The sequence below is a fragment of the Entelurus aequoreus genome, linkage group LG02 (genome assembly GCF_033978785.1).
Source record: "Entelurus aequoreus isolate RoL-2023_Sb linkage group LG02, RoL_Eaeq_v1.1, whole genome shotgun sequence".
Lineage (NCBI taxonomy): Eukaryota > Metazoa > Chordata > Actinopteri > Syngnathiformes > Syngnathidae > Entelurus > Entelurus aequoreus.
Window position 1 is genome coordinate 33869023 of NC_084732.1, and position 27569 is coordinate 33896591.

The 27569-nt window shown below is 40.2% G+C and overlaps 1 protein-coding gene across 7 annotated transcripts in view; it reads right to left on the bottom strand.

Annotated features, from left to right (window-relative positions):
- The window catches only part of ush2a (Usher syndrome 2A (autosomal recessive, mild)), a 395330-nt gene that overhangs the window by 322085 nt on the left and 45676 nt on the right, over positions 1–27569 (bottom strand). For all 7 annotated transcript variants that reach the window (XR_009821723.1, XM_062025662.1, XM_062025687.1 and 4 more), the window contains exons 6-12: positions 24874–25009; positions 19955–20018; positions 19327–19428; positions 18982–19171; positions 17500–17708; positions 16344–16565; positions 15096–15189 (exon numbers count right to left, since the gene is read on the bottom strand). Coding sequence is in view for 6 of the 7 variants with exons in the window: in XM_062025662.1 (XP_061881646.1) it covers positions 15096–15189; positions 16344–16565; positions 17500–17708; positions 18982–19171; positions 19327–19428; positions 19955–20018; positions 24874–25009 (1017 nt within the window). In the remaining variant the exon portion in view is untranslated. The remainder of the gene's footprint in view (positions 1–15095; positions 15190–16343; positions 16566–17499; positions 17709–18981; positions 19172–19326; positions 19429–19954; positions 20019–24873; positions 25010–27569) is intronic.

Sequence of the window (27569 nt, forward strand, 5' to 3'; positions counted from 1 at the left end):
AAGGCCTTCGTCAGATCTACAAAGATGGAGTATAAACTGACGTTCTGCTCTCAGCACTTCTCTTGGAGTTGGCGAGCAGCAAAGATCATGTCGACTGTACCACGACCTTGCCTGAATCCGCATTAGCTCTCCGGTAGGAGGTCTTCGCGTTCGAGATGTTCCGTCAGGCGGTTCAGCAGAATTCTGGCCAGGATCTTTCCTGCAACAGACAGCAGAGCAATGCCGCGGTGGTTGTTGCAGTTCTGCCTGTTGCCCTTGCATTTGTATAGGTGGACGATGGAGACATCTTTGAACTCCTGTGGCAGCTTCCCCTGGTTCCACATGGAGCACAATAGGTCTACCAGTAGTTTGGTCAGAGGTTGTCCACCAGCTGTGTAGATTTCTGCTGGAATTGTATCAGCACCAGGTGCTTTGCCATTTGGAAGTCCTCTGATGGCTTTGAGGACCTCAGCTTCCGTTGGTGGTTCGTTAAGGGAGGTGTTGACTGGGACTTGAGGGAGGAGTGCAATGGCTAAAGGGCGTTTGAGAACACCGTGGAAGTGCTCAGCACAGTGCTCAAGGATCTTCTCTCTGTCTGTGACCAGTGTGCTGCCATCAGCACTGAGGAGAGGGGGAGATCCTGATGTTGTGGGCCCATAGATGGCTTTGAGGGTGCTGTAGAACTTATTGCTGTCATTCTGGTCTGCATAGGACTAGATCTCTTCCGATTTTCTGCAGAGCCAGTCGTCCTGCATCCGACGCAGCTCCCGCTGGATGGTTGCTTTGATGTTCTTGAGGGCAGACTGTTTTCGAGAAGATGTTGGATCACTGAGGTGGGCTTTGTGCAGACGATTTTTCTCCTGGAGATCTTTGATCTATGATGTGATCATCGTTCTCATCAAACCAGTCCTGTAGCCTGTGGGCTGTAGGTCCTACTGCATTGAGAGCAGCAGTGTGGACGGTGTCTCTGAACACAGCCCAGTCCTCCTTGACGTTCCCAGAGGGATTCAGGTCCTGCCGTTTGCTGGTGATCTCTTCAGTCAGGGATTGCTTGACAGAGGCATTGGTGAGCCTGGAAACGTTCAAGCGCTTCGGAGGTTTGGAACCTTGAGGCCTTCTGGTAGGATGGATCTTGATGTTCAGCTTAGAAACAAGGAGTCTATGGTCAGTCCAGCACTCTGCACCGCACACCGCCTTTGTATGCATCCATGAGGTCTTGTTGCGCTTTGGGAGGCTGAAAACTGAGTTGGTGATCAAGAGCTCATGTGCCGCACAGGTCTCCAGTATAAGGGTGCCATTGCTGTTACAGCTGCCCATGCCATTTTTGCAGAGGACTCCTTCCCATGACTTGTGATCACTGGCATTGAAGTCACAGAGGATGATGAGCTTGTCTGCCCTGGGCACTGCCGCGATGGTAGCGTTCAGGTCTTCATAGAACTTTCCTTCACATTGTGTAAGTTCGTCATCGTGGGGGCATAGGCACTGATGAGAGTGGCAGAGTGTTTTCCTGGAAGAGGCAGGCGCGGCGTCATCAGGCGGTCATTGACGCCTTTGGGGAGTGCAGCTAGCTTACAGACCAAGTTGGATTTAATGGCAAAGCCAACTCCTGCCTCACGCCGCTCTGCTTCAGTTTGGCCTATACAGAAGAATGTATAGCCAGCACCAGTCTCTGTCAACTGTCCCTCTCCAGCGAGACATGTTTATTGTTTTATTTGTAATATTAATATTATAATATTTTCATGTTGATAAACAACAGCAAACATAGCAGGTAAACATACTGTTAAAATGTTGGTTACTATACTTTTATTAAACATTTCTTGAATGTTGAAAATGACAGCAGAAAATGTTTCCTCTTGTTAATTCAACCTAAAAGTGTTGGTGGCACTTTATTTTAATAAGGTGAATGCATTGGCCAGTAAGTATTGTTTGCTTGTTTGTATCCATAATTCATTTATACCTAATTCCCTTACAAAAAATAACAGGGGTATAAGAAACTTCACCTGCAGTGTCCAGTGACCACTATTTGTTTCACAGTCACAATGGTTGAAATTTTTTTAACTAAAAACTTACTGCATCTACACCTCAAATAACTTCATCAAAACATATTTTGTTTTTGGCCATTGAAATCTCAATACACCACAATTGACCATGAGCCAAAGAAAAGTGGTCTGTGTTCCTCTTACAAAAACTTCTGCAGACGTGTCAGAGGGTTGACAATATATCTATAGTATTTCCCCCGGTGGGATATAATAATTAATAACAATATACCAAGAGCAATCCAGTTTTATACATATTTGAAAAGATGGTCTATAGTGCACATAAAAAGAGGACGATAGTCAGGCAAAAATGTTGAGTAAACGATAACATCTTGCTTTGCAAAAGGATAAAACCTGCTGAGTGAGGAGGCTGCTCTAATGGATGTGTGGACATTCAGATAGCCTGTCACAAGCATCTTCTACTGTGTGTGTGTGTGTGTGTGTGTGTGTGTGTGTGTGTGTGTGTGTGTGTGTGTGTGTGTGTGTGTGTGTGTGTGTGTGTGTGTGTGTGTGTGTGTGTGTGTGTGTGTGTGTGTGTGTGTGTGTGTGTGTGTGTGTGTGTGTGTGTGTGTGTGTGTGTGTGTGTGTGTGTGGCATTGGTGAGTGCGATAATCTGCTGGAGCAACTCATCTTATCCTAAAAGCCATGACCAATTTCACGCTCTCACTGGAAAGGTCGTGCCCCCAGTGTGTGTGTGTGCGCATGTGCTTGTGTGTATCTAAAGTTAACCCAGTTAACCCCTGCCTAGGTGCAAATCTGCTACTGAGGCAGATGTTTGCAACAGAGTCCCTGGGCAGGCCTTCTTAACTTCGCTACCGAGCAATATCCATCAACAACAGATGCATACAGAAAAATAATAGAACTAAAGTCAGATATAAAGTCACTGTATAGCTATATCATTTTGTGAAGGATTTATTTTGAATGTAAACAAATTTATATGTTTTTTTTTATTTTAAAAATATATTAATTTCAAATAAGGTGGAAAAACGCCATGTCTCATTGTTATGAACTCCAATTTCTAAGCTCGTGTTGCAAGTAGAATAATGTCACCCGGAAGAATTGTGCCAAAGTAAAGTTCGGTATGGATGTAAGCCTTAACTGACGTCATGTTGTTCTTAGACTGAAAAATACTTGAGGTTGAATCGGCAACGCCTCTACTGGTCGTATTTTGTCTCAATTGCTTCAAAACATGAAAAATCAATACCGTACAATTAACAGAATTCTTAACAATCAGTTATTAAATCATTCTGCCCCTAAAGGATACATTATACAGCAGGTATAAGTAGCTCGTGAATTCGTGAGATACCAGTAGCTTTACATCAGATTTTGAGTAGCTTACTTAAGGCTCAAATAAGAGTTGCCTAAACTCTTAGTGCCTGATTTACAAAGATCCAAATACCACGCGCCAAACAGTGCATGCAGACTGTAGAAATGTGTGTACTATTAGTGGGCGGGCTGCCTGTGATCTACCAAGACTGCATGTACAATTAAAATACGAAAGTGGTGCAGCTTGCCCTATTTAAATTAGGTTTTTGCATTTACTATGCGGCTTTCACCATAGAGACATTAATTTACTGCACATTCATGTTTACATGCTTCTACCCGTGGCATTTTGCTATGTTTTGAAGCAAGCAACAGACACGTACCACTTTTTTGGGGCATTTTAGAGGAAGTCCTGTAGTGGAACCTACTTTCTTAGTGCACTGAAGGTGCGCCCTGGGAGATACTTGCAATAACTTGTGTGCTGGAATTAAGTAAAAAAATGCCAGCAAACACCAAAACGCATCAATTGGTTTTATTTAGCTCCTTAGGTCATTCAGCAGCTATAAAATCTAAAATAATATTGCTAACATTTTTACTTTTGACAGTCCATAGATGTTGACACACACACGCAGGACGGAGCAGCAGCGCAATTGCCTCCTTTGTCATTGGCATTTCTGAGCAACTGATAATTTACACTACGTTTTTAAACGTACTAAAACACGCAAAACAGCGGCAGCAGAACAGTTTTAGTCTCGATAAATCAGTGTGTGTGATAAAATTACATTTGCCTTTTTACTCCCAGCATTGTTGGCATTCTAATAATCAGAATATAATCTGCATATTCATGAAGACAGACACTTAATAGATTGCGCTCCTTATTTTGCTCATTCAAGAGAGGCTTTAGACCAGGGATGTCATTGTGGTTTGTGCAGCCCTTCAAGGCATCTGTGATTAAGGGCTATATAAATAAACTTGGATTGATTTGATTGATTAAACGGACGCAATCCTCTGCGCACAAGCTTAGTAGATCAGCTTTGTGTGCGCTATCAAGTTTGCACATGTTTTAATGCATGAAAAACTTTAGTAGAGCAGGCCTTAAAGGCCTACTGAAATTGATTTTTTGTATTTAAACGGGGATAGCAGATCCATTCTATGTGTCATACTTGATAATTTCGCGATATTGCCATATTTTTGCTGAAAGGATTTAGTAGAGAACAACGACGATAAAGTTTGCAACTTTTGGTCGCTGATAAAAAAAAGCATTGCCCCTACCGGAAGTAGCGTGACGTCACAAGCTGGGGTGCTGCTCACATTTCCCTATTGTTTACACCAGCAGCGAGAGAGATTCGGACCGAGAAAGCGACGATTACCCCATTAATTTGAGCGAGGATGAAAGATTTGTGGATAAGGAAAGTGAGAGTGAAGGACTAGAGTGCAGTGCAGGACGCATCTTTTTTCGCTCTGACCGTAACTTAGGTACAAGGGTTCATTGGATTCCACACTTTCTCCTTTTTCTATTGTGGATCACGGATTTGTATTTTAAACCACCTCGGATACTATATCCTCTTGAAAATGAGAGTCGAGAACGCGAAATGGACATTCACAGTGACTTTTATCTCCACGACAATACATCGGCGAAACACTTTAGCTACGGAGCTAACGTGATAGCATTGGGCTCAAATGCAGATAGAAACAAAATAAATAAACTCCTGACTGGAAGGATAGACAGAAAATCAACAATACTATTAAACCCTGGACATGTAAATACACGGTTAATGCTTTCCAGCTTGGCGAAGATTAACAATGCTGTTGCTAATGACGCCATTGAAGCTAACTTAGCAACGGGACCTCACAGAGCTATGATAAAAACATTAGCGTTCCACCTACGCCAGCCAGCCCTCATCTGCTCATCAACACCCGTGCTCACCTGTGTTCCAGCGATCGACGGAAGGACGAAGGACTTCACCCGATCATCCGTGCGGTCGGCGGCTAGCGGCGGCTAGCGGCGGCTAGCGGCGGCTAGCGGCGGCTAGCGGCGGCTAGCGCGTCTGCTATCCAAGTCAAAGTCCTCCTGGTTGTGTTGCTACAGCCAGCCGCTAATACACCGATCCCACCTACAACTTTCTTCTTTGCAGTCTTCATTGTTCATTAAACAAATTGCAAAAGATTCACCAACACAGATGTCCAGAATACTGTGGAATTTTGAGATGAAAACAGAGCTTTTTTTGTATTGGATTCAATGGTGTACCAATACTTCCGTTTAACTAGTGACATCACTCGCATACGTCATCATACAAAGACGTTTTCAACCGGAAGTTTAGCGGGAAATTTAAAATTGCACTTTATTAGTTAACCCGGCCGTATTGGCATGTGTTGCAATGTTAAGATTTCATCATTGATATATAAACTATCAGACTGCGTGGCCGGTAGTAGTGGGTTTCAGTAGGCCTTTAACTGTTTTAGAACTGTCAAATTCAGACATTATGCCTCTATGGCAAAATACACAAAATAGTACAATTTAAATAAAAGAGAAAGAGCTCACCTCGCCTTTCTTTTTTCTTTTAGTTTTAAAGAGAGCCAATTATGCAAAACCAACTTTTCTTACCTATTGTTACCTGTTTTTGTGTATTTGGGATCTGCATAAATCCCGAATATTTTTAACCGACCGATGGAGGCGTGGCAAAAATATTTATAATCACCATAAATGGTAGAGATATACCCGAAGAGATTTGCTGGAGTCCACCATTGTTATTGAATGACTTATTAACCTTGTAGTCAATAAGTTCCTTCTTTTTCCTCTATCATCCTGTGTAGCGTAGAATGGCTCGTACATGCACGTGCATCCTCCGCTGTTGCCATTTCTGTATTGTATAGTTCTACATTATATCTGTCAGAAGACTCAATATGGAAATGCTAAAAACTACAACATGGCTAATGGGGAGAAGACGCAGTTGAAGTGGAGGCACATAAATAAGGCCGCCCACAAAAAAGTGGATCCTGAAGAGACAAGCCAATCTATGCAAAATTTTTACCAAAAAAAAAACACCATTACGTGTTATGTAGACCACAACAAAGTGTTTTAAATGTAGAAAAATAATCATATATGACTACTTTAACAGTGGTGAAAGTTGGAGACACCTGTTATAGAGTACTGTATAATATAGTATAGTGCATGCTGTGATGTGAAACAATATATGATATAGTTTTCAGACACGGCTGAATCATCAGCTACAGAGGGACAAAGTGACAGAGTGAGAGATCAAGTGTGACACAGAGTGCACATAAGAAAGCATCAAAAGACAGAGTGAGAAGGGTGTGTGTGTGTGTGTGAGGGTGTGTGTGTGTGTGTGTGTGTGTGTGTGTGTGTGTGTGTGTGTGTGTGTGTGTGTGTGTGTGCACGGGTTATAAGTGTGTATCTTTCCAGGCCCCCGTTGATCATCTTGACACATGTCTGAGCATTTCTGTCACTTTAATGTCACTGTGGAAATTCTGCAGATTAGTACAACATCCGTCATGGTGCGCCGGCGATTCAAGTCAAAAGAACACATGCAATATTAAACGCTAATATTCCCCACAGCCTTTTATTACTGGAGGTAGAAGAAAGGTCTTGAATATTCACTGTGAGGGATGACTGGTAGGGGCTTTGGGAGAAACATGCACACGTATACACACAAACACGTAGACCCCTGTGCATGTACCAATGTCTTTCACAAAAAACCTCCTTTGACAAAGTAGTTACATATAACACACATACTAATCAAGTCTGTTAGGTGGAAAAAGCAGAGATCCAGTGAGCTAAAAATAAATAAATAAAACTATTGAAAAACATCAGTCGGGGTTCATTAAACCTTTTTTTTTTTTTTTAGTTGAAGAGATTTTAACATTTTTAATATGCATTGGAAGGCCTTTCCTACCTTAAAAATCTGTAAAATGCAAGAAAATGTACCTATGGTTTCTACCTTTTAGATTAGATTAGATTTATTGGTCCCCTTGGGGAAATTAATTTTCACTGCCGTACATTTAAACAATAGACATTACACATCACAAAACAAAAATAACAAAAAGACATCCTACATGACCAACACACATTTACAGGCTTGTCAGACAGGTCGGCCGGGCCTTGTTAAGGGCGGCTATAGCTGCAGGGATAAGGCTTTTCCTGAGGTGGGCCCTCCGGAATTTGATAGTTCTGTACCTGCGCCCTGATGGTAGTGGGATGATGTATTGGTGTAATCTTTTAAATTATATAAACTGAAACCCACACCTTTTTTCATGACTGTACCACAACACAGTTCATTGTTTTTGTTGAGAAAATTTATTCACCATATAAATATTAGCCATTCAAAGAATGTACGACAGCATCCATAGTTTTTGTCCATTGTTTTTGTTGAGAGAATATATTCACCATATCAGTACAAGCCATTCCAAAATGTAAAACATCTGTAGTTTATTTCAACAGTTCAATGTTTTCTCTTCACTTCAATACTATAAGGCATTTCATGAATACATGAGATATGATGGCTATATTTGATTACTAATATTGTAATTTTAAAAACTCAAATCTTTAATTGATCTGGATGTAATATTGCATTCATAGTATCTTCTGCAAGTTTTTTTGTTTGTTCAATTATAACATGAAGCTTTATATTACATGTAATCCTAATGAATTAGTGATTATATTTAATAGAGCTTTTTAGGCAACTTTGGCCATGTAGCACTAGATCTAGTACAAGTTAAGGGGTTTAGTGAATCATGATTAAAATCATGAGACATGTCAATAGTAATATATTCATGAAACAGGACGTGTGTTACAACACTCATGTTTCCACAAGGGTATCTCCTGCTTTTCCCCATCTATTCACTACTTTCATCCTCTTTACCGCCTCGCTAGTAACCTGTACTATAACGCGGTTCAAACTCAACATTTTTTGAATCATACAAAGCATTTCCTCTTGATTTTTAATCACTTCACATGCAGGCTAGCTTAGCCTGGCTTAGCCTAGCTTTGCTAGCTCCGAGCATATCACTCCGATGCCGGCGAGACGAGAGTATGGCTTCATGTAACAATTGCACACTTCTAGAGGTTGTCTCTGCTAGAGGGACATGTCCACCTGTGAGAACAGGATAACAAGATATATTAAGACAGCATGGATAAACCAGTTAGCACAGGCTGCACTAGGCCCGCTAGCTTCAGCTAGCATTGGCTCTAAGCAGCCAGCAAGCCATGGTACGCTGGAAAGCGTAAACAAGTCAGATAGTGGGCCAGGGGTCCCAAAACTTTTTGACTCGGGGACCATATTGGGTTAAAAGAATATGGCCGGATTTTTTTTTACATGAACAGTATATACTGTATATATATATAGGGTTTCCCGCAGCGTTTTGTTGTTAAGGCGGCCGCCTTAACAACAAAGAGACACCGCCTAAACTAACGTCTTAACAAGATCTCCAGCCACACGTGCGCATTTAAAAAACTACCTCTGTCCCCAAGCAAACGCATACACTGAGTGTCATACGCATGCAAAAATACTGGGGGCGCTGTAGCCTAGGACTTAAGACCATTTTAGCCAATCAGAAACATCCAAAACGTAATTTCCGGAGGCAGCATAAAGCAAAAATGGCGGGTCACGGCAAGAAATAATTTTATATGTGGACTGACAGAGAAGTAGAGCTACTTTTAAGCATTGTTTTGGAGTTTAAAGTTAACAAAACTCAAAGTGCTGACTGGGAAACTTGCCAGTCCAAGTATAGTGACATTCTTACCCTATTGTGGAGCGGTACGGACTTGGAGGGACATCTGAGGAATTTCCTCATCGGAAAGAGGACATCACAAAAACAACTATTGGCACTAAACTGAAAGCGACTCGTGGAAAGTACAGATAATCAGTCAATGCAGGTGGAAGAAGTGGTTACGGTAGAGTTGTTTTGCTGTACATCGAACTATGCGAGCAGATCTGGGGCGGTTCTCCATCAACTACATCCATTCAATTTGGAATAGAAACATCAGATATTGACACAAGCTCTCATAGGAGTTCGGATTCTCCATTCACCACGGAGATGCCAAATGATGTACAAGAGCTGCAAGATTTCAATGGGAGCAATCCACAATCTTCTGTGGTGAAAGACAAAAGAGCTCTACTTCAGGTATGTGGGCGCTAACTTCATTGCTAGGAAGTAATATTGTTAAAAGGCAGATAGATGTTGTATATCTGGGGCATCAAAACATTTTTATATGAACTGCACTGCAATTACAAATGCTCTCAGATGACCACTTTCAACAATGTGGAATCATATGTTGCTCATTTGTTTTAATATTATCATTGTTTGACAACAGTGTGACAAAAATACTTGCTTTGGAATCAGAAATCAAGATGGCAAGCATATATTAAAGTTCAGCTGTTTTAGATGTATTTAAATAGGGTTGTATTAAAAATGCTTTGAGTAGTTTCTTGTAATAAATAATATTGAGTTAAGTAAAACTGCAGTTGCATTAATTTTTATTTTTTTTCTGTCAAAATTAAAATACCTCAAAGTGCTCTATTGACATACATTGTTTCCCGACGTTGTTGAGGGCCATTTGACATGTTGTAAATAACATGTCACTATCTTACACCTGTGCTAAAGTGAGTTCATCCCAAATAATGTATTCATTTATATTGAATGTAATTTTGTAAAAATCTTTATAAAAAATTTTTTTTTTTTCCATCCATCCATCTTCTTCCGCTTATCCGAGGTCGGGTCGCGGGGCCAAGCAGGGAAGCCCAGACTTTCCTCTCCCCAGCAACTTTGCCCAGCTCTTCCCGGGGGATCCCGAGGCGTTCCCAGGCCAGCCGGGAGACATAGTCTTCCCAACGTGTCCTGGGTCTTCCCCATGGCCTCCTACCGGTCGGACGTGCCCTAAACACCTCCCTTGGGAGGCGTTCGGGTGGCATCCTGACCAGATGCCCGAACCACCTCATCTGGCTCTTCTCGATGTGGAGGAGCAGCGGCTTTACTTTGAGCTCAGGAAAGACTGCAACACCTCAGAAGAGGGATTGAATTATTGAACTTTGTTGATCATTTGGAATTTGATTAAAACCACCTTTCTTATATCTACACTAGGGTTGTCCCGATACCAATATTTTGGTACCGGTATCAAAACGTATTTTGATACTTTGATACTTTTTTTAAATAAAGGGAAACACAAAAAATGCCATTATTGGCTTTATTTTAACAAAAAAATATTACAGTACATTAAAAATAAGTTTCTTATTGGAATCAAATAACAATTTTAGCCTTAAGTAAAATAGTTAACATACGAGACAACTTGTCTTTTAGTATTAAGTAAGCAAACAAAGGCTCCTAATTTGGCTGCTGAGGTATGCAGTAAAAATATTGCTTCATTTCTCATTCTATTATTTTGTCAAACTCGAGGGACAAGCGGTAGAAAATGGATTAACAATCTACTAGTTCATTTACTGTTAATATCGGGTTATTTGTTTTAACATGTTCCATCTACACTTCTGTTAAAATGTAATAAACACTTATTCTTCTGTAGTTTGGATGCTTTACATTAGTTTTGGATGATACCACAAATGTGGATATTGATCTGATTCCAAGTCGTTACAGGGTCATACAATGGTCATATTTAAAGACTTCACGTGTCCAGGGACTTTTTTCCTGAGTTTACAAACATAATATTAATTTTTAAAAAAGGAAAAAAGATTTTGTGACAATAAAAAACATTGATGTAATCATAGTAGTATCGACTAAATACGCTCTTGTACTTGGTATCATTACAGTGGATGTCAGGTGTAGATCCACCCATCGCATTTGTTTACATTGAGGAGAGCCAGCTTGTTGTTAGCAGTGAGCTATTGTATCCTCCTACGGTGTGTAGTGAAGCGTGTTTAGCTATTCCTCGTCCTGCAGAGATGATACTTGTAAGAAACGTACTTTATTTGTCGCTATGGAGGCGAAGATTAGTGATTTAGAAGTAGCTAAAACACTGCCGACTGCGGATGGATGTTAGCCGCTAGCAAGCTAGCCATGTTTTAAAGCACCTCTTCCTGAGGGCATTTCAGTGTTATAGCTTTACCTTTATCTTTAGTTTTTAAGCCAAAATGCTTCCATTCTCTCTTTGTGTCTACACACCATGTCTGATTGTAAGTACTCCGTGCATGTGCATCGCCGGACATGCTCCTCTGCTCGTAAAACCATCAATTTCACGACAGCGCGCCGTCATGACCGTAAAAAAAAATAAAAGAGAAAAAAAAGGAAAATATTTTTTTCAGAAGCAGTATAGTACCGATTTTGATACATTAGTTGCGGTATACTGTACAACCCTAATATACACAAAAGTTGTGAAGTCACAAACCAACAAAGGGGAATTAGTGCAATCGAAAAAGTTATAAAAAGTGAACATGAAAAGAGCACAATTTGGTGCAAGACAATTGTCAGCCAAATATTGCAAATATTGCTGCAGTACCCAAAAGGGAGCTGCACTTTTTTAAAAATGTTGCTGATCATTCACAAACAGTATGATTTTTTTTTTTAGGATTTTAAATATGATAAAAAACGCTTGGAAGATGCGGCTAATGGGGTTCATCCTTGTAGCCTTCAAAGCCCTCTCCAAAACCCTCCATCAACGTTTTATATACACGCTGCAAGTCTATATACAATATTTACCGTATCATGACCATTTGAATCACTGAGTGACCTTTTTTTTTTTAAACCTGAATATCTGGAAGATGAACTACTGCCTCTAGAAGCCAGCACGAAGGAAGGGTGAGATGTTGGAGCAGACGGAAGCCGAGAGAGTGAGGTCAGCGTGACTTGAAGCCGCAAAATGTGGAACTTAAAGCCATGCTACTTCTACATAAATTTTGTGCTTACCCATATAAACCGGAAAAAACATCCCAGGCCAGCTGGACCAAACGCATAACTGTCCATCGAGTGAGTCACACTAATAATATTCATAATACATGCAGCACATCACCGTACAACTACAGTGCATAAGCTGTCTGGCTAGCTGTGTACAAACAAAACATTAAATGTGGGCTAATACTTTACAGATGCTCTAATATGATTGTTCATGTTTTTCAGTCAGTACAGATTGGTGTCTTATCCCATTGTGTTGTGCATTACAATCTCAAACGCATTTCGTGTTAACACAGTTGCTAGCTTATCTCTTTCCGTAGTGAGCTTTTTTGGCTAATACTGAAGCATGCCAATGTGTTACTAGGCTAGAAAAATAGTTCCTCAATATTCGCCCTTACAATAACAGTGTCGCTGCAGCTTGGTTATTATACAGGTTACGAAATGAAAAATTAAGTGCTTTAACAATTTTTTTAATGCATTTTTAAAGTGATTTAGAGGTAGAATTGATTGCTCCCATTAGCTGCATTGATAGCCACCAAGAACATGACGATTTTTAAATGTAAGAAAGCGAGAAAAGTGAATTTCCCCTTTAATACTCTTTTAGTGCATACTAAAGTTTTTGTAGCTGCATTAGTGACCAAGGTTGTTTGACAATTGTTTGTGTTTTTTAAGCAATGCAATTAATTTCAATTGCTAAAACAATTGTTGTGAAAAAATTTTTATTATAATTTAATTCAACAAGTCTTTTATAACCATCAGTAAGGAGAATTTCTTTAAAAAAAAACAGTCATTACTTGAGACAGCAGAATAGTGGATGAAAAGAAAGTTTACACACAAACCAATGAATGGAATACAAAGCCAGGCAGTGAGGAGTGAGAAGGGCTGGCAAAGAAAAGAGTGCAGTGAAATGGAGCAAAAGACAAACAGAGAGAGAGACATCTGATTAGAGATGCATGCTGTGGGAATGTCATTGTTCTAGTCGATTTAAGACATTATTTCAACTGAGACCCAAGAGAGAGAGAGAGCATGAGGTGGAGAACAGTCGACAAAAGGAAGAGGATATAGACAAGAAGGGGGAAATGCAGAGTGGTAGAAGTGAGATAACAAGGGTTGAAAAAAGAAACAGAAGCCCAGATTTTTCATGCATATTAGCCAGGATGACAAACTGTAATTGACAACGTCCTATTAAGCGTATGCTTTTTACATGACAAATGAAACTTCTGTTCCACAGAGTGGGACTCAAGCAGCAGGGATTGAGACTAAAGTAGTAACATAAGTGATGCTTGTTGACAGCTGTATGTCTGTACCCATAAAGTCAGGTAGCTAAAATACACAAACACAAGTGTATGAATGATACATAAGTGGTGAATAATTCAGGTTGGCATTGCAAACATTGACGTGAAGGAAGCAGCCTTAAAGAACTTTTCAACGCTGACCAGCAAGACAATTTATTGGGGATTAGGGGGGACACTATTAACATGGAACAAATCGAGCGAAGATTTAGCAAAAGAAACATTTAGCGGCCTGATCTAAGATCCCAGTAACACGCGCTAAACATTGAGTGCAAACTACAAAATTGCTGGTATTATTATTGGGCGTGTTGTGTGTATGATCTTCTAACACTGCGTGTACAATTGATAACAGGTGCAAAAGTGGTGCAGACCACTCTATTTAAATGAGGATTTTGCATGTATTACCAGCATTATGCGCCCACGGAAACACTTACTTCCCTCCACATTCATGATTTCATGCGCTCAAATTTGTGGGGTTTTTCAATTATGAACAAGCAGCACACATCTTTTATCTGTAAACACTATTTCTGCAATATATAATCGCAATTTAGACAACACAAACCATTTGTAGGACGTGGACCATCACAACAAAGCAGCGTATTCATGCATCTGGTATGATCCAAACGCAAGAAAGAGCAAATTGCAATAAGTTCTTCTTTCCTAAATTAAAAATGTTTACGCCATAAATAAAAAACGGCAGCAAACACCAACACTAATCAATTGAATGTGTGTTTATCAGCCCCTTAAGCCATCCAGCAAATATAAAATAATAAATCAGTATCGCTGAATAGACGATAAGTCTATTATTTTCTACAGTCCAGATATGTTGACACGTACACGAAGGACAAAAGCTTTTCTGTCCAGTTGTCTAAAAAGTGCAATCATCTCCTTTCTCACAGCAATGTGTGTAACTGTGTCAGTTTGCAAGCAGATTCCAGACATGCTAAATTAGGACATAAAATAGTGGCCACAGAACAGTTTTAGTTGTGATAAACCACACTGCATGTGCTGGGTAATTAAATTAGCATTTTTCCCTCCCTGTATTGTGGGCGTTCTGATGATCAGCATATATTTTTCTTATTCGTGAAGACAGACGAGCATAATGGATTGCGCTCCTTATTTTGAGACGCAATACTGTGCACACGAGTTTACAGTAGATCCGCTTTACGTGTTCTATCAGGTTTGCACATGTTTTAGTACACGCAAACCTTCCGTAGACCAGGCCCAAAGTGTTTCCATCAATAATTCACCATTAAGGCTGCTAAAGGAAAATACAACTAACTTTAAACTCTCAGAACAATGAGTGATTTAGGGGCCAAAATTAACCTTTTGGAGAGCCGATACAAATGTGTCTCTTTTAAAAAACACTTCCTAACATTTGAATGTATCACACAGCACAAAGGGTTTTAGCATACATCTAATACATATCAAATACTAGGTGTTATGCCTATCTTCCTGAGAATCAGTAAACTCTGCAGTCGACATTTGTCGTTTGCTTAATATGGCTATTCCTGAAATTTGTAACTATGGGAAAAAAAGACTACCTGTAGACAGTCATGCTTTAATCATATTGTGTTCGTTTGGGGTAAACTATCCAAACAGATCATTCCAAGAACTAATGAGACAAGTAAACTGATGTTGGTGTTGCACTGCATGTTTTGTTACTTACATTGTTTCCCACAGAGTGGCTTTCAGGCAGACACAGGCAGCGATAGGGAGTGAGGCTGGTGTCACAGTGGTTTGCATGGCCGTGACACTCACACCTGGTGATGTCGCAGAAAGTGGAATAAGTATGAAGGAGATATTTTCCATCTTTGAAAAACATTGATCAACAAAGAAATTATCAGAGTTACACAAGTCTAACAATAAAAATAATGATTAAAAAAATAATTCTAAGTCGATGCTGAGACACTTGGCTTCCCTTGCTCATAAATTGATAGGACCATTAAGAAGCTGCCATTTAACATTTATAAATGCCATGATGAAAATGATCAGAGCAACATAACATGTAGCAGACAGTCCTCTATCGCTTATATGCACACAAGTCCTTTAATTATTCATTCAGACATTCTGATGATTTTCTTTCTTTTATTCTTTCCTTTGTGCATCCCTTCACCTCCTGTCCTCTTTTGTGATATTTCTTCCTGTTCTCTCGTGGCAAGATTAATGAAATCTGATGCTCTGAGGGCTTTTCCCATTCATAATTAACAAGTGTTTTCTCAAAGTTCTTATTGTTTTGATGTAGTCGATTCACTGCCTTGTTGATGTCATTGTGTTTGTTAACAGAATGTATTACACTAACTCATTAAGATTCCAACTAACTTTTACATCTCTCACTAACGCTCATTGATCACCTTTCACCTGATGTGAATATAAAATGTCACAACTTCCTCATGTTGCGTTCTGTGGTCACCCAAACTCTAATGAATGTATACAGTTGTGCTCTGTGATACTTGTACACGGGAACAGACAAAGTGAACATTGTCATGCAAGGATAGCTGAAAAAGGGATGACATGCGAGGGAATGTAAAGGTTAAATTTTGACAGTACTAAATCTTGCTTGGCTTACTAAAACGTAACACATTCCTGATTAAAACAGCTCTGAGGGAATAGAAGGTGGGTAAAAAGGAATTGCTTCTTGTATAATCCCATAATTACTAGTCATAAAAACTCAGTAATAGAGAAATGTGGTTGAAGTTACTCTGAGAAAAGCTAATAATAAAGTCTGCACTGAGTAGTAGTTTCTAAAATATATTAGTGAAAATGCTGACAAAGGTATTGGGTTACTGGTTTGAATAAGGATTCTTATTTATTTGATTAATGCACCAAATGTTTTCAACATTTTCATTTAAAAAAACACACACAACTTCAAGACTTAAGCGTGATCATCTTGTGTTTTGAACATTAATGGTCGCACCTGCCACTGATGGTGATTTCTTTGATGGCATAGTGTCTGTGTCGCTGGTCCACCCCGGCTGCTCTGGTGTGGTATTGTCCTTTCATATGTATTCTGACCTGGGTGGCATGTACCATCCTCTGGAGAGCAGGGGTGTTGTAGAAATCATTGTAGCCTGGCCTCAGGTTTGGCTCTGGGTTCAGCAGGTTCACTGAGACGTTACCTCCAGTGTAGGGCACCGTGCTAAAATATAAGCAAACAAAGAAACTGACATAACCATTCTGTGAATAGTAGTTTAATATACAAAACACCATGCCTTAGGAGAACTGCTCATCTGTATTGCTTAGTAAAATAATGTATTTTTATCTGAACGCAAAATAAATATCCCTGGAGCAGAGCACTACCTCAAGATCAGAAAACACTTGAAACAAACACTGTAGTGAACCCACAGGGCAAAAAGTCTCCTGCAAGATTAAATACATCTTGCTAGATAAGAAACCTAAATCTTCAAGGATCAAACAAAATCTCTTTCTTATTGATATGAATATAAACTGCCAAAGATTAGAAAGTGGTTTATTTTGTTGCCAGTGTGACGTTCAACTGCTCTCATGCCAAATTATTTGATGCATGCAAGTCTGCCAGGCACAGTTGTGTGTGATATCATCCGTCAGTCAGGCGAAAAATGAGCAATGACTACATAATCTCTGATCTCACGCAGGTAGGTAACCCTACCCGGACTAGCTTGTGCCAAGACTGGCCTTGATAGCTGCAGCCTTGCCAAAATGTACTCTGTGGCACTGTGTGTCTGTGTGTGTGTGTGAATGTGTTAGACAGTGTTCCAAGTTCTGTTCTGTGGTACCAAAGGCGGATCCATCACCAAGAGTGAAGTGCAAAGGGGACTGTGGGTGGTACCTTTTGAAATATTGTCAATTAGAAAGCCAGAATAGGGTGTGTTTCTGAATGTTAACTGTGCATTGATGTAGGAGTGTTTTAAAACTTGCAACCTGTCAATTCTGAAAGTAGCACCTGTAGCAACTATTATTTTTGCTAGGTACCTCATTTTAGAGTCTTTGGTAAATGCACATACAGCAGAGCAGATTGTTGAAACAAACTGATGTTGTAAAAACACTGCATATGATACTCATATTTCATAGTCAAAACAAGTGTTGGGTCAGACCTGGGCAGTTGGAGGCAGTTGACTGAGTCAGGTGTTAGCAAAGGCCCGTTGTTCTGCATCTCAAACACACCGCAGGCTTTGGCCAAATACTGCCAGTCCAACCAGTGTTCGTCTCGATAAGTAGTGTTCTGTCGACGTGGGAGTCTTTGCCTTTGGATGAGAAGTGACTCCGGCAAGAGTCCACCAAACTGAATTATGACATAAAACACCTATAAAAAGGGGTAAACAACTATAAGAAGGCTGTTGCTGATAACATACTGTACATAATAGTACAGAGCAATTGGACGTGTGACAAATATATTGCATTTTGGAGCATCCTCAACAAATTGATGTCAAAGTTAGGGTCCATAGATTTATTATATTTTGGATTAAAGGTGATTTTTTTTTAAGGGGCTGTTTGCAAACTTTACAGAGGTGCTTAGAGGGCGCTAACTTTCCAAAATGTAAAGCATTACATCAATCTTCTTTTGGCTTTGATGCCTAATTTACGCCCCATAGCTACTAGTGTTAGCTATTATTGAATGTACAACCTATCGTAACAACAACATGACTGCAAATTCTTAATTGCTTCTCTGGGACTGCTTTTGTGTATGTGCACACATCCTGTGCGGGTACTTGTATACGAGACAGCGGTGAGTGACAGTCAGACTATTTCCTCGGGACAACAAGCATTTTTTATTCAATTTGATTAGTAATTGTGAAAAATATACACATTTAAAAAAACAAATGTTCTGTTAAACCAGTAATGGTAACATTAGCTACCCGGTGGTGTTACTGTATATTTTTTTACTTGAAAAATGTATCTTTGTGCATGTTAGAAACAGCCCCAGATTATACATACTGTATCTTGTTTACAGTTCAGTTCAACATATCCGAAAGGGAGCGGAAAGAAGCAAAGCTTATTTACTCCTACCACTTCTCCATATTGCATCAATTATTAATAAACTTGTTACTTCTTGTGCTCAAAATGAAAGGCTATGGACATCAGGCCCCCAGCGAAACTCCAGGAAAAAAAGGCAAAATACACCATGACCTTTGCAGGGGAACCCAACCCGGCATCCCCGAACCCACCAAGCACTCATGGCCACACAACGCCCCAGGCCAGCACCCCTGCACAACCTGACGGCCTTCAATGAGTAACCGAGCGATACAACCAACAAGGGTGTGATCCACAGATGGACCAATTAATTTTCCTTTTTAATTAGAATTGTCACCCAAACAATTAACTTCCTAATGCCATCTTGGCATCACATGACCAAGACGACACCCAGCAATGACCATCAGCACCCCGACTCAACAAGGCTCCAAACAGGATGCTCCTCGGGGGAAGCAATCGCAGAACCCTGCGGATCACACGGCGCCACTTAGGATCGTCGCCTCCCAGTCCACCAGGAAACAGCCAGAATATGTATATCATAATACATGGCACATCATCTGAAAATAGAGCAGCAAGTTTGAGACGTTATACTTCTGACCTCTTACCTGATATTGCCCATTTGCCAAATCAACAGTAAAAGTGAGTCCCTCATCCAACTCCTGAGTGGTCAAGATCTTAGAGCGCCATGTGGTCCCCATGTCCTGATCATTGACGTAAGTGAGTGGATGAGCATTTAGATTTAGCCTTAAGACTCGATCATTGGTGGTGTCCTCAACAGTATTGGGGATACAGTATCTGTTTATAGTGACAGTAAAAAAAAAATAAAAAAATAGCATTATCATTTTGGCCTATTTAAAACAGACTGGAAATGATGAATATGAAATCGTTTACGATACTAAATGTTCAGCTATAAAAGCTCACTATTTTAATTGACCAAAGTAGCACTGTACCGTTCTACTAAAGGGTGCACCCTGGGGTGAGTGGGAGGGCAGCGACACTCAGACTGGGAATGCAGCTGTGGCAGGGCACCTGAATAAATCTCGACTATTTCCCTGTAGAAAATATAAAAAAAGTATAACTAAAAGGCAAGCAGAGTGAAATGTGATTTTTTTTTAAAAAGTGACAGTGAATGAACTAACAGAAAAGCTAAATGAAATTACACTTATTTTCTACCAAAATTGCAGTTTAACCAAACACGCCAGTGCCGCATTATGTTCATTGTGATTACCACAAATGTATTTTTATCTTAGATAAACTCTTTTAGCACTTGTTAATGGGACTTTGCCAGTGATGTATAATTTATCTCTACTCAATCTTAAGCAAGGAAAGGTTTACTGTCTTCATGACATCCTATCCAAAAGAAACACTAATTGCCTTGTATTGAATTTCTAAGGAAAATCCTCTGGAAGCACTATGGATTTTAAGATACAAGGATTAGACTTTCCTTTCTTTCCTTCCACTGTTTATCACTCCAAACTACTCTTTCTGTCACCATCCTATCCATAGAATAGGTCATTTTCCTTCTCAAGCTTCCTACTCAGAGTCATTCAGAAAACCACCAATGTCTAACCACCTCACCTGTTGGTCAAAGTAGCAGGATAAAATCTAAAGTCCTGCATCCACCCCATGAACTGATTGGACCCTGGAGAGAAAGAACAAGTGGTAATGGGTTTGTACTGAAAGTATATAGTGAGAGGATTTCAAAGTATTTAGTAGATTATCTTGTTGGTTTCTTGATAACGACTAAGGTAAGTGATATCTGCCTACACCTGCTCATATTGGTTAGGCTCATGATCCAAGGCTGACAAAGTGTGTACTTGGTGACACTAAATAATATGCAAAGTAGGTTTGCAGTGTTTGTCATGTGTTCCTTCATTTGTGGCGAGCCGCCACAAGTTAAAATTAAAAAATATTCTTCTTTATCAAATTTTTTTTAAAGATTGCGATACAATAACATTATACCTTTCAGGTGATAAACAGTATGTGCTTCCATTTCCTGCAATCATGTTTCACAATACATTGACTACGTTATTTGTTTTATAATTAGGAGTCTGAGGTTTGAGCAACTGGCTTTCGTAGTTAGTCAGCAGTTGCGTGGCGTGTGTGTTGCAGGAGACTCATTGAGAAGTACAAAGTTAGCGGGCAGTATTCGTTTCCACAGTGTTTGGTGAATATATACTGTATGTCTGTAAGTATAAATACACTTGAGATTTTAAATCAATTTTGTTCCATTAAAATCTCATTCGTACAAGTTCACTCTGCTAATTTTCGTTTGGCCTGACAATGAGCTGGTCCGTTGTACGTTAGCATTAAGCTAGCGACAATAGAGTTAACCTTTATCCTGTATAATTGTATGGCTTTTTTTTTTAGTTCATAAACTGTATTGTTGATTTAACATGATTCTGACAGGTATGTGCACTTCATATGTATTTTAAAGTACTTTTTTGTGCGCTTAGTTTTACAGTAGCTTTATTGTGGAGACTATCAAACTATTTTAAGTTGTTTTTTCCATCTCCATTTTAAAAAGCTGTTTACATATTCAGCAAACTAAATTCCAACATTCAGGGAGCGCAAAATAATTTATATAAATAAACCTGGGGTGTACAAAGTGCAACTTTGAAAAATAGAGCAATATAATATAATATGAAAAAAATATGTTAACACAGATTTGTTTAAATCATACGTATAACTTTTTTTTTAGCCTTTTTATAGAAAAGCAAATTATGTGATGACGTCATATTGACACCAACCCGGCCACACTCCCAACACACCCTTAGCCACACCCCCACTGCCATAAGTTTATTGGCAATCTGTGTGAAACACTCGTTTGTATAGTTCTTGAATTGTCATGCTATAAAAGAAAAGGACCTCCCCAAAACTGTCTTAGTAAAAAAAACTAAGAGATGTAATCTAACCCACAGCATCTTTCACGCAGACATTCCGCAAAATCTGTGCTTTTTACAGAAACCGGTGAAGCAGGACGTTTCTGTAACCGTCTGTGCGTTTACTTAAAGACACCAAATCTCTATATCAGATAGTTCTGTGCCATATAGTGACTGATATATCATATTATCATATATACACAATATTGCCAAAAGTATTTGGCCACCTGCCTTGACTGACATATTAACTTGAAGTGCCATCCCATTCCTAACCCAAAGGGTTCAATATGATGTCGGTCCACATTTTGCAGCTATTACAGCTTCAACTCTTCTGGGAAGGCTGTCCACAAGGTTGCGGAGTGTGTTTATAGGACTTTTGGACCATTCTTCCAAAAGCGCATTGGTGAGGTCACACACTGATGTTGGTCGAGAAGGCCTGGCTCTCAGTCTTCGTTCTAATTGAGCCCAAAGTTGTTTTATCGCGTTCAGGTCAAGACTCTGTGCAGGTCAGTCAAGTTCATCCACACCAGACTCTGTCATCCATGTCTTTATGGACCTTGCTTTGTTCACTGGTGCACAGTCATGTTGGAAGAGCAAGGGGCCCGCTCCAAACTGTTCCCACAAGGTTGGGAGCATAGAATTGTCCAAAATGTTTTGGTATCCTGGAGCATTCAAAGTTCCTTTCACTGGAACTAAGGGGCCAAGCCCAACTCCTGAAAAACAACCCCACACCATAATTCCTCCTCCACCAAATTTCAAACTCGGCACAATGCAGTCCAAAATGTTCCGTTCTCCTGGCAATCTCCAAACTCAGACTCGTCCATCAGATTGACAGATGGAAAAGCGTGATTCATCACCCCAGAGAACGCATCTCCACTGCTCTAGAGTCCAGTGGCGACGTTCTTTACATCACTGCATCGGACGCTTTGCATTGGACTTGATGATGTATGGCTTAGCTGCAGCTGCTCGGCCATGGAAACCCAGTCCATGAAGCTCTCTGCGTACTGTACGTGGGCTAATTGGAGGGTCACATGAAGTTTGGAGCTCTGTAGCAACTGACTGTGCAGAAAGTGGGCGACCTCTTTGCACTATGCGCTTCAGCATCCGCTGACCCCTCTCTGTCAGTTTACGTGGCCTACCACTTCGTGGCTGAGTTGTTGTTGTTCCCAAACTCTTCCATTTTCTTACAATAAAGCCGACAGTTGACTTTGGAATATTTAGGAGCGAGGGAATTTCACGACTGGATTTGTTGCACAGGTGGCATCCTCTGACAGTTCCACGCTGGAAATCACTGAGCTCCTGAGAGCGGTCCATTCTTTCACAAATGTTTGTAGAAACAGTCTCCATGCCTAAGTGCTTGATTTTATACATCTGTGGCCGGGCCAAGTGATTAGGACACCTGATTCTGATCATTTGGATGGTTGGACGAATACTTTTGGCAATATAGTGTATCTGACAATATATCATGACATTCATGCTAGTATTTGGTATGACGTACACAATACTTGCTACTTCAGAAGTTATTATTTTCAACACAAAAAGGGAGGGAAAATCAAGTCTCGGATAAACTTCACACTCCATTTTCAGTATTTTGTGATTTGCTTAAACACACGTGGCATTCTGCCTTTGTTAAAGCTTTGATTACTGGTTCGACGTCAGCCCTCATTCTATGTGTAGAACACTGAAACAATTAGAAACAGCAATTACAAAAAGTTGTTTTCTAAGGTCAGTGTGACCCCTGATTGATATATGAATAACTGAATAACAATGTTACTTTAGGGAGAGTTTTATCTTTACGCTTTACATATGAGAAAATCATGATTTTAAATATCAGAACTTTCGTAAAGCTGAGATTAACACTTAACTCTAAACAAAAAAATCTTATACTGAAAAAACAGGCAGGAATTAAGCACATATTGGGACCTTTCATGAAGCGTGCCGACAGATGCTAGGGAAAAAAGGATGAGTTAGGGTATTACTGGACTGTGCACAAAAAACGACATCAAACTGATAAGTGAACACATCTCCACACACAAGCGTCCAAATTTGACAATGCTTGATGGAACATGAAAAACTTAAACACAAAAGGCAATGATGTTGGTCCATAGAGTGTTTAGTGTCCAACAAAGTTCTGTCTAGTTTGAGAACAACTCTTAGAAAAGGGATAACGTCTCTAAGCATTGACAGAACCCTTGCCATGTCTAGCTTTGTCGAAGAGTGTGTGTGTTTAGCAGCTTTACTGTGTGTGTGCTCCAGCAAACTCCCAATATGAACGTATGCATGTGCATGCCCCTGTGTGCTCACATTTGCATTTGAGGAAGGCTTTGCCGCATTTGGCTCGAGTACATTGTGCGACGATGAGCGTGTGTGTGTGTTAAGGTGGTTTGCGTGAGTCTAAAACTGAATGAGAGTGCGAGAGTGTTATGAGATCTAAGTGTGTTCGAACAGTGTGTGGTTGTGCAGCCTGAAGCTTTGGCTGAGGATTTCTTTAGCGCGTGGAAATGGGATTATGGCTTCCTCTGTATTTGTCTCTATTGTTACTGGGATGATGCAAGGTATAAGCCTTAATTCTCCCTTCTGTGCGTAGGTCTCCCTCTTCCAAACTCTGTTTCACTCATCCGTTGCATCGCTAGGTGGCTTCTTTGTTTTTTTATATTGCTGGAACCGTTGACAGCCGATACCGGCAACTATGCGTGCATTTTTTGTGTAATTTTTATGCATTATGTTTTGATTATGCCTCTATTACATTTAAGTAGTAGTTGATAATTTTGACACATTTGGTTACCTTTACTGACATCAAGTGGTGTTTGATACACTTGAGATAAATAGAAGTAGAACAAGAGGCCATAACTAAAACTTTTGGGACAACAAGTTATTTTTAACCCCCTAATAAAGTTAAGTTCCTTTCATTTTACTCATCAGATGAAGATTTCTCCCACCAACAAGAAAACATGGTTGTTAATCAATACACCTGATCAGCATTTGCACAATCAATTCACTGATCAGAATTCTAGACACAGCCCCTAAGGGTTTGACGATCACCTCGCCACGCACAAGCACACACGCACACGCACGCACACGCAGCCAATCACTTGTATTGATCACAAGCTCTGATGTGATCTTCAGCTTATCAGATGCTACCTGCAGTGAACCAGGGATCAATGCCTGATAAACGAGAAGAAAAACACCCGTTTATCACTCTGAAGATGAACGGATATCATTTTTCTCTCAATTTCTCTGCTATTGACTCTGAGATGGCTCCCAGGCACCACCAATCAATCACAAATGTGTTGTTGAATGAGGAGTGGGCAAAAAGGTGGTTTAATCATTGACACAATATTAAGAAACACAGACAAGATACACTAAGAAGTGTGATTTTTTTCTATCTGCAGAGGAAACAAAATTCAAAGGCCTATTCTAGGGGTGTGATTTTTGGGCACTTTGGCTGTTTCTGCGCATTCTAAGGGTTGATAACCCATATCTAGACTGAAAGAATCGAGCGTAACAGAAGGAAAACAAAATAATTAATGTTTTAATCGGTTAAGTTCTGATTATTTGATGCTGGGAGCGGGTTGTACAATTGTCACGGTCTGTGTGTAAAACAACCATTCTTACCTTTGGAGCCGAGGCCCACACTCATGCTACTGTCCTCATTGCTATCACGCAGTCTGGTGGTCAGGGATTGTGTCTCGGAAGGTGTGCCGTCCTCCTCCAGCCCATTTAGAAACAGACTGACCTGTCTGTCATGAACCTACCGTAGAATTCAGATAGAGTAAGACATGTTGTCCAGCAAAAATATCTTCATGGCTTTTGTCACAGGTTTTTACAGCTTAAACATCCTACACAAGCAAAGTGGTGCGAGCACTAGTAAAAGCAATAACAGACTACCATTACAAATTAACGCTAGGGGTGTAACCATACATACATCAACGTAGTATCAGAATTTTTCAGTGCGAAAATGTTGCACTTTGCGTGCCACTTGATTCCCTGGTGTCCTTTTTTGCGGTTTCTAATTTGGCTTTCTAATTCCTTAGTTACTGAAGATTGGCGGAGTTACGACCCACGCCTGTTCCCATCACAAAGCATCCCCTTATTTAAGGTGGAGGCTAGCGACAGGAAGACTTGGGATTATTTGCTACTTTGGAGCATGTCCTTCATCTTCAGTTCTCTTCCTCGGAAGTCTCACTGCTAAGAATTCAGTTAGTTGTTAATACTATAGTCTTGTATAAATCCTAGCGGCTTTGCCCAGGTTCTCCTCTTAATTTTTGTTACTTGTAAGAGTAATTCTATTTTTGCCAGTACCCTTATTTTGTTTTTCCTTTTTGTCGCTCTCCGGCTGAGCCGTCTGTGAAGAGCTTTTTCTGTGCATATAGTGTCACGGCAAACATTAAAAAGACAGTTGACTGCATCCTGGGTCCAAACTCAAATCAGGAACTAACAGAAACCTTCAATTTGGTATAAGTCCCAATTGATAAACGATAAATTGAGGGTGAGGAAGGCTGCCCCACGTCCGACGTTATCTACTCATCAAACAATGCAGCCCACTGCCTTGCTTTTAGCTACCAGGAATCATGGATAATCCGAACTGCTCAGATGACCAGACACAGTTGGAAACACCTGTGGTTTTCTTTTTTCTATGTGTTACTAATTAGATTGGAGCGTGTAAGTGTATTTCTGAACATACGTAGAGCACTATGATTTACGCCTTAAAGTCGCGGACGGAATCACGGAATTTGTCAGTAAAACAATCTATTGTTGAACGCAGAATTACCACAGAAATTTACATAATGTGACTGAAAGTCTGTCATAGTAAGGAGAAGGAACGTTTGTCTGGGGGAATTATGTTTCCGCGGACGGCTCATTCGTCCCCGAAAATCTCATCCGCCCACTCCATGTCGAATGGCTACTTGAAACAACAGCTAAGTCTGCAAACAAACTACAAAGCTAATCCAGTCAGGACAACCCACACATCTCGTCTGCTTGGGTTGTTGTGGATGAGATCACCAATGTCAGGGATTGTAGCGTTATAAACATTGTCTTTTGTAATTTAATGATTGAACTTGACAGCTTCTAATATTAGCTGATACTTATAATACAGTGAAACCTCGATTTACGAAACTCACTATTTGTAAACCTTTAGGTTTACAAACTTTTAGATTCGGCCAAATATGCCTCAGTGTGCAAACCATGTCTCTGTGTACAAAATGGCTGCCGGCAGGACAGCTCGTATTGAAATAGATTGAGGAAGCAGCCTTCCTACCAAAGCAAGTTTTTAATTGTGATGACAACAGACTTTTCTGGGAAAAGATGCCTAAGCGGAGGAGAACACTACCTCTTGTTCAGCGTTACCTCTTTCAAGTGCTCATACACGCACACGCACAAGTACACAGGGCCCTTCAACCCGGCTCCTCGGATCATTTCTCTCCCTCTGCCTGCTCCTTTCTCTCGCTGTGAGGAGAAACTCACGAGAGGAATTTGCCAAAGTTAATCAGAATCAGCTTTATGTACTGTAAATGGAATTTACCTTCTACATTTTTTATTATTGCAGCAATATGGTTGTTAAAGTTAAGGGATTGTGTAGTTTCTGATCGTTTGTGAGAGCACCAAAGGGATTTCTGTGTGTGTGCACGTGTTAGCAGAGCAGCGCATACAGAACAGCAGCTTTTGCCATGTTAATACAGAGATAGTTAATTTATTACCTTCTTATTATGTTTGTTTGATATAGAATACTGTATAGCAGTGGTCCCCAACATTTTTGTAGCTGCGGACCGGTCAACGCTGTAAAATTTGTCCCACGGACCGGGGGGGGGGGGGGGGGGGGGGGGGGGGGGGGGGGTTAGTAATGGTATTTATTTATTTATGTTTTTGTCATAAAGAAATACAATCATGTGTGCTTACGGACTGTATCCCTGCACACTGTATTGATCTATATTGATATATAATTTATATATTGTGATTTTTATGTTGATTTAATAAAAAAATTAAAATATTATTTTTTTTTTTTTTATTTCTTGTGCGGCCCGGTACCAATCAGCTTCCCCCGCCAGAGCTCATCGGCTTCAGCGCCGCGGACTGAGTGCTTGCCACGCCCTTTTGTCCCAGCAAGTTGGGAAATGGTCACCTCGCTCTGGGCGTGGTCAGTAACACATCCAACATGTCAGGTCATTTGTGGAGACATCACTCCAGTTTGTTAAATGACAGCTTTGTCCTAAGAAAGCTAAGACAAAGCTTTGTCTCCCCACAGCTTTTAGACAACCTCGTAGTGGTGACGTGGACAGGGCAATAACTCTAACAAAAGTACTAAAGACATT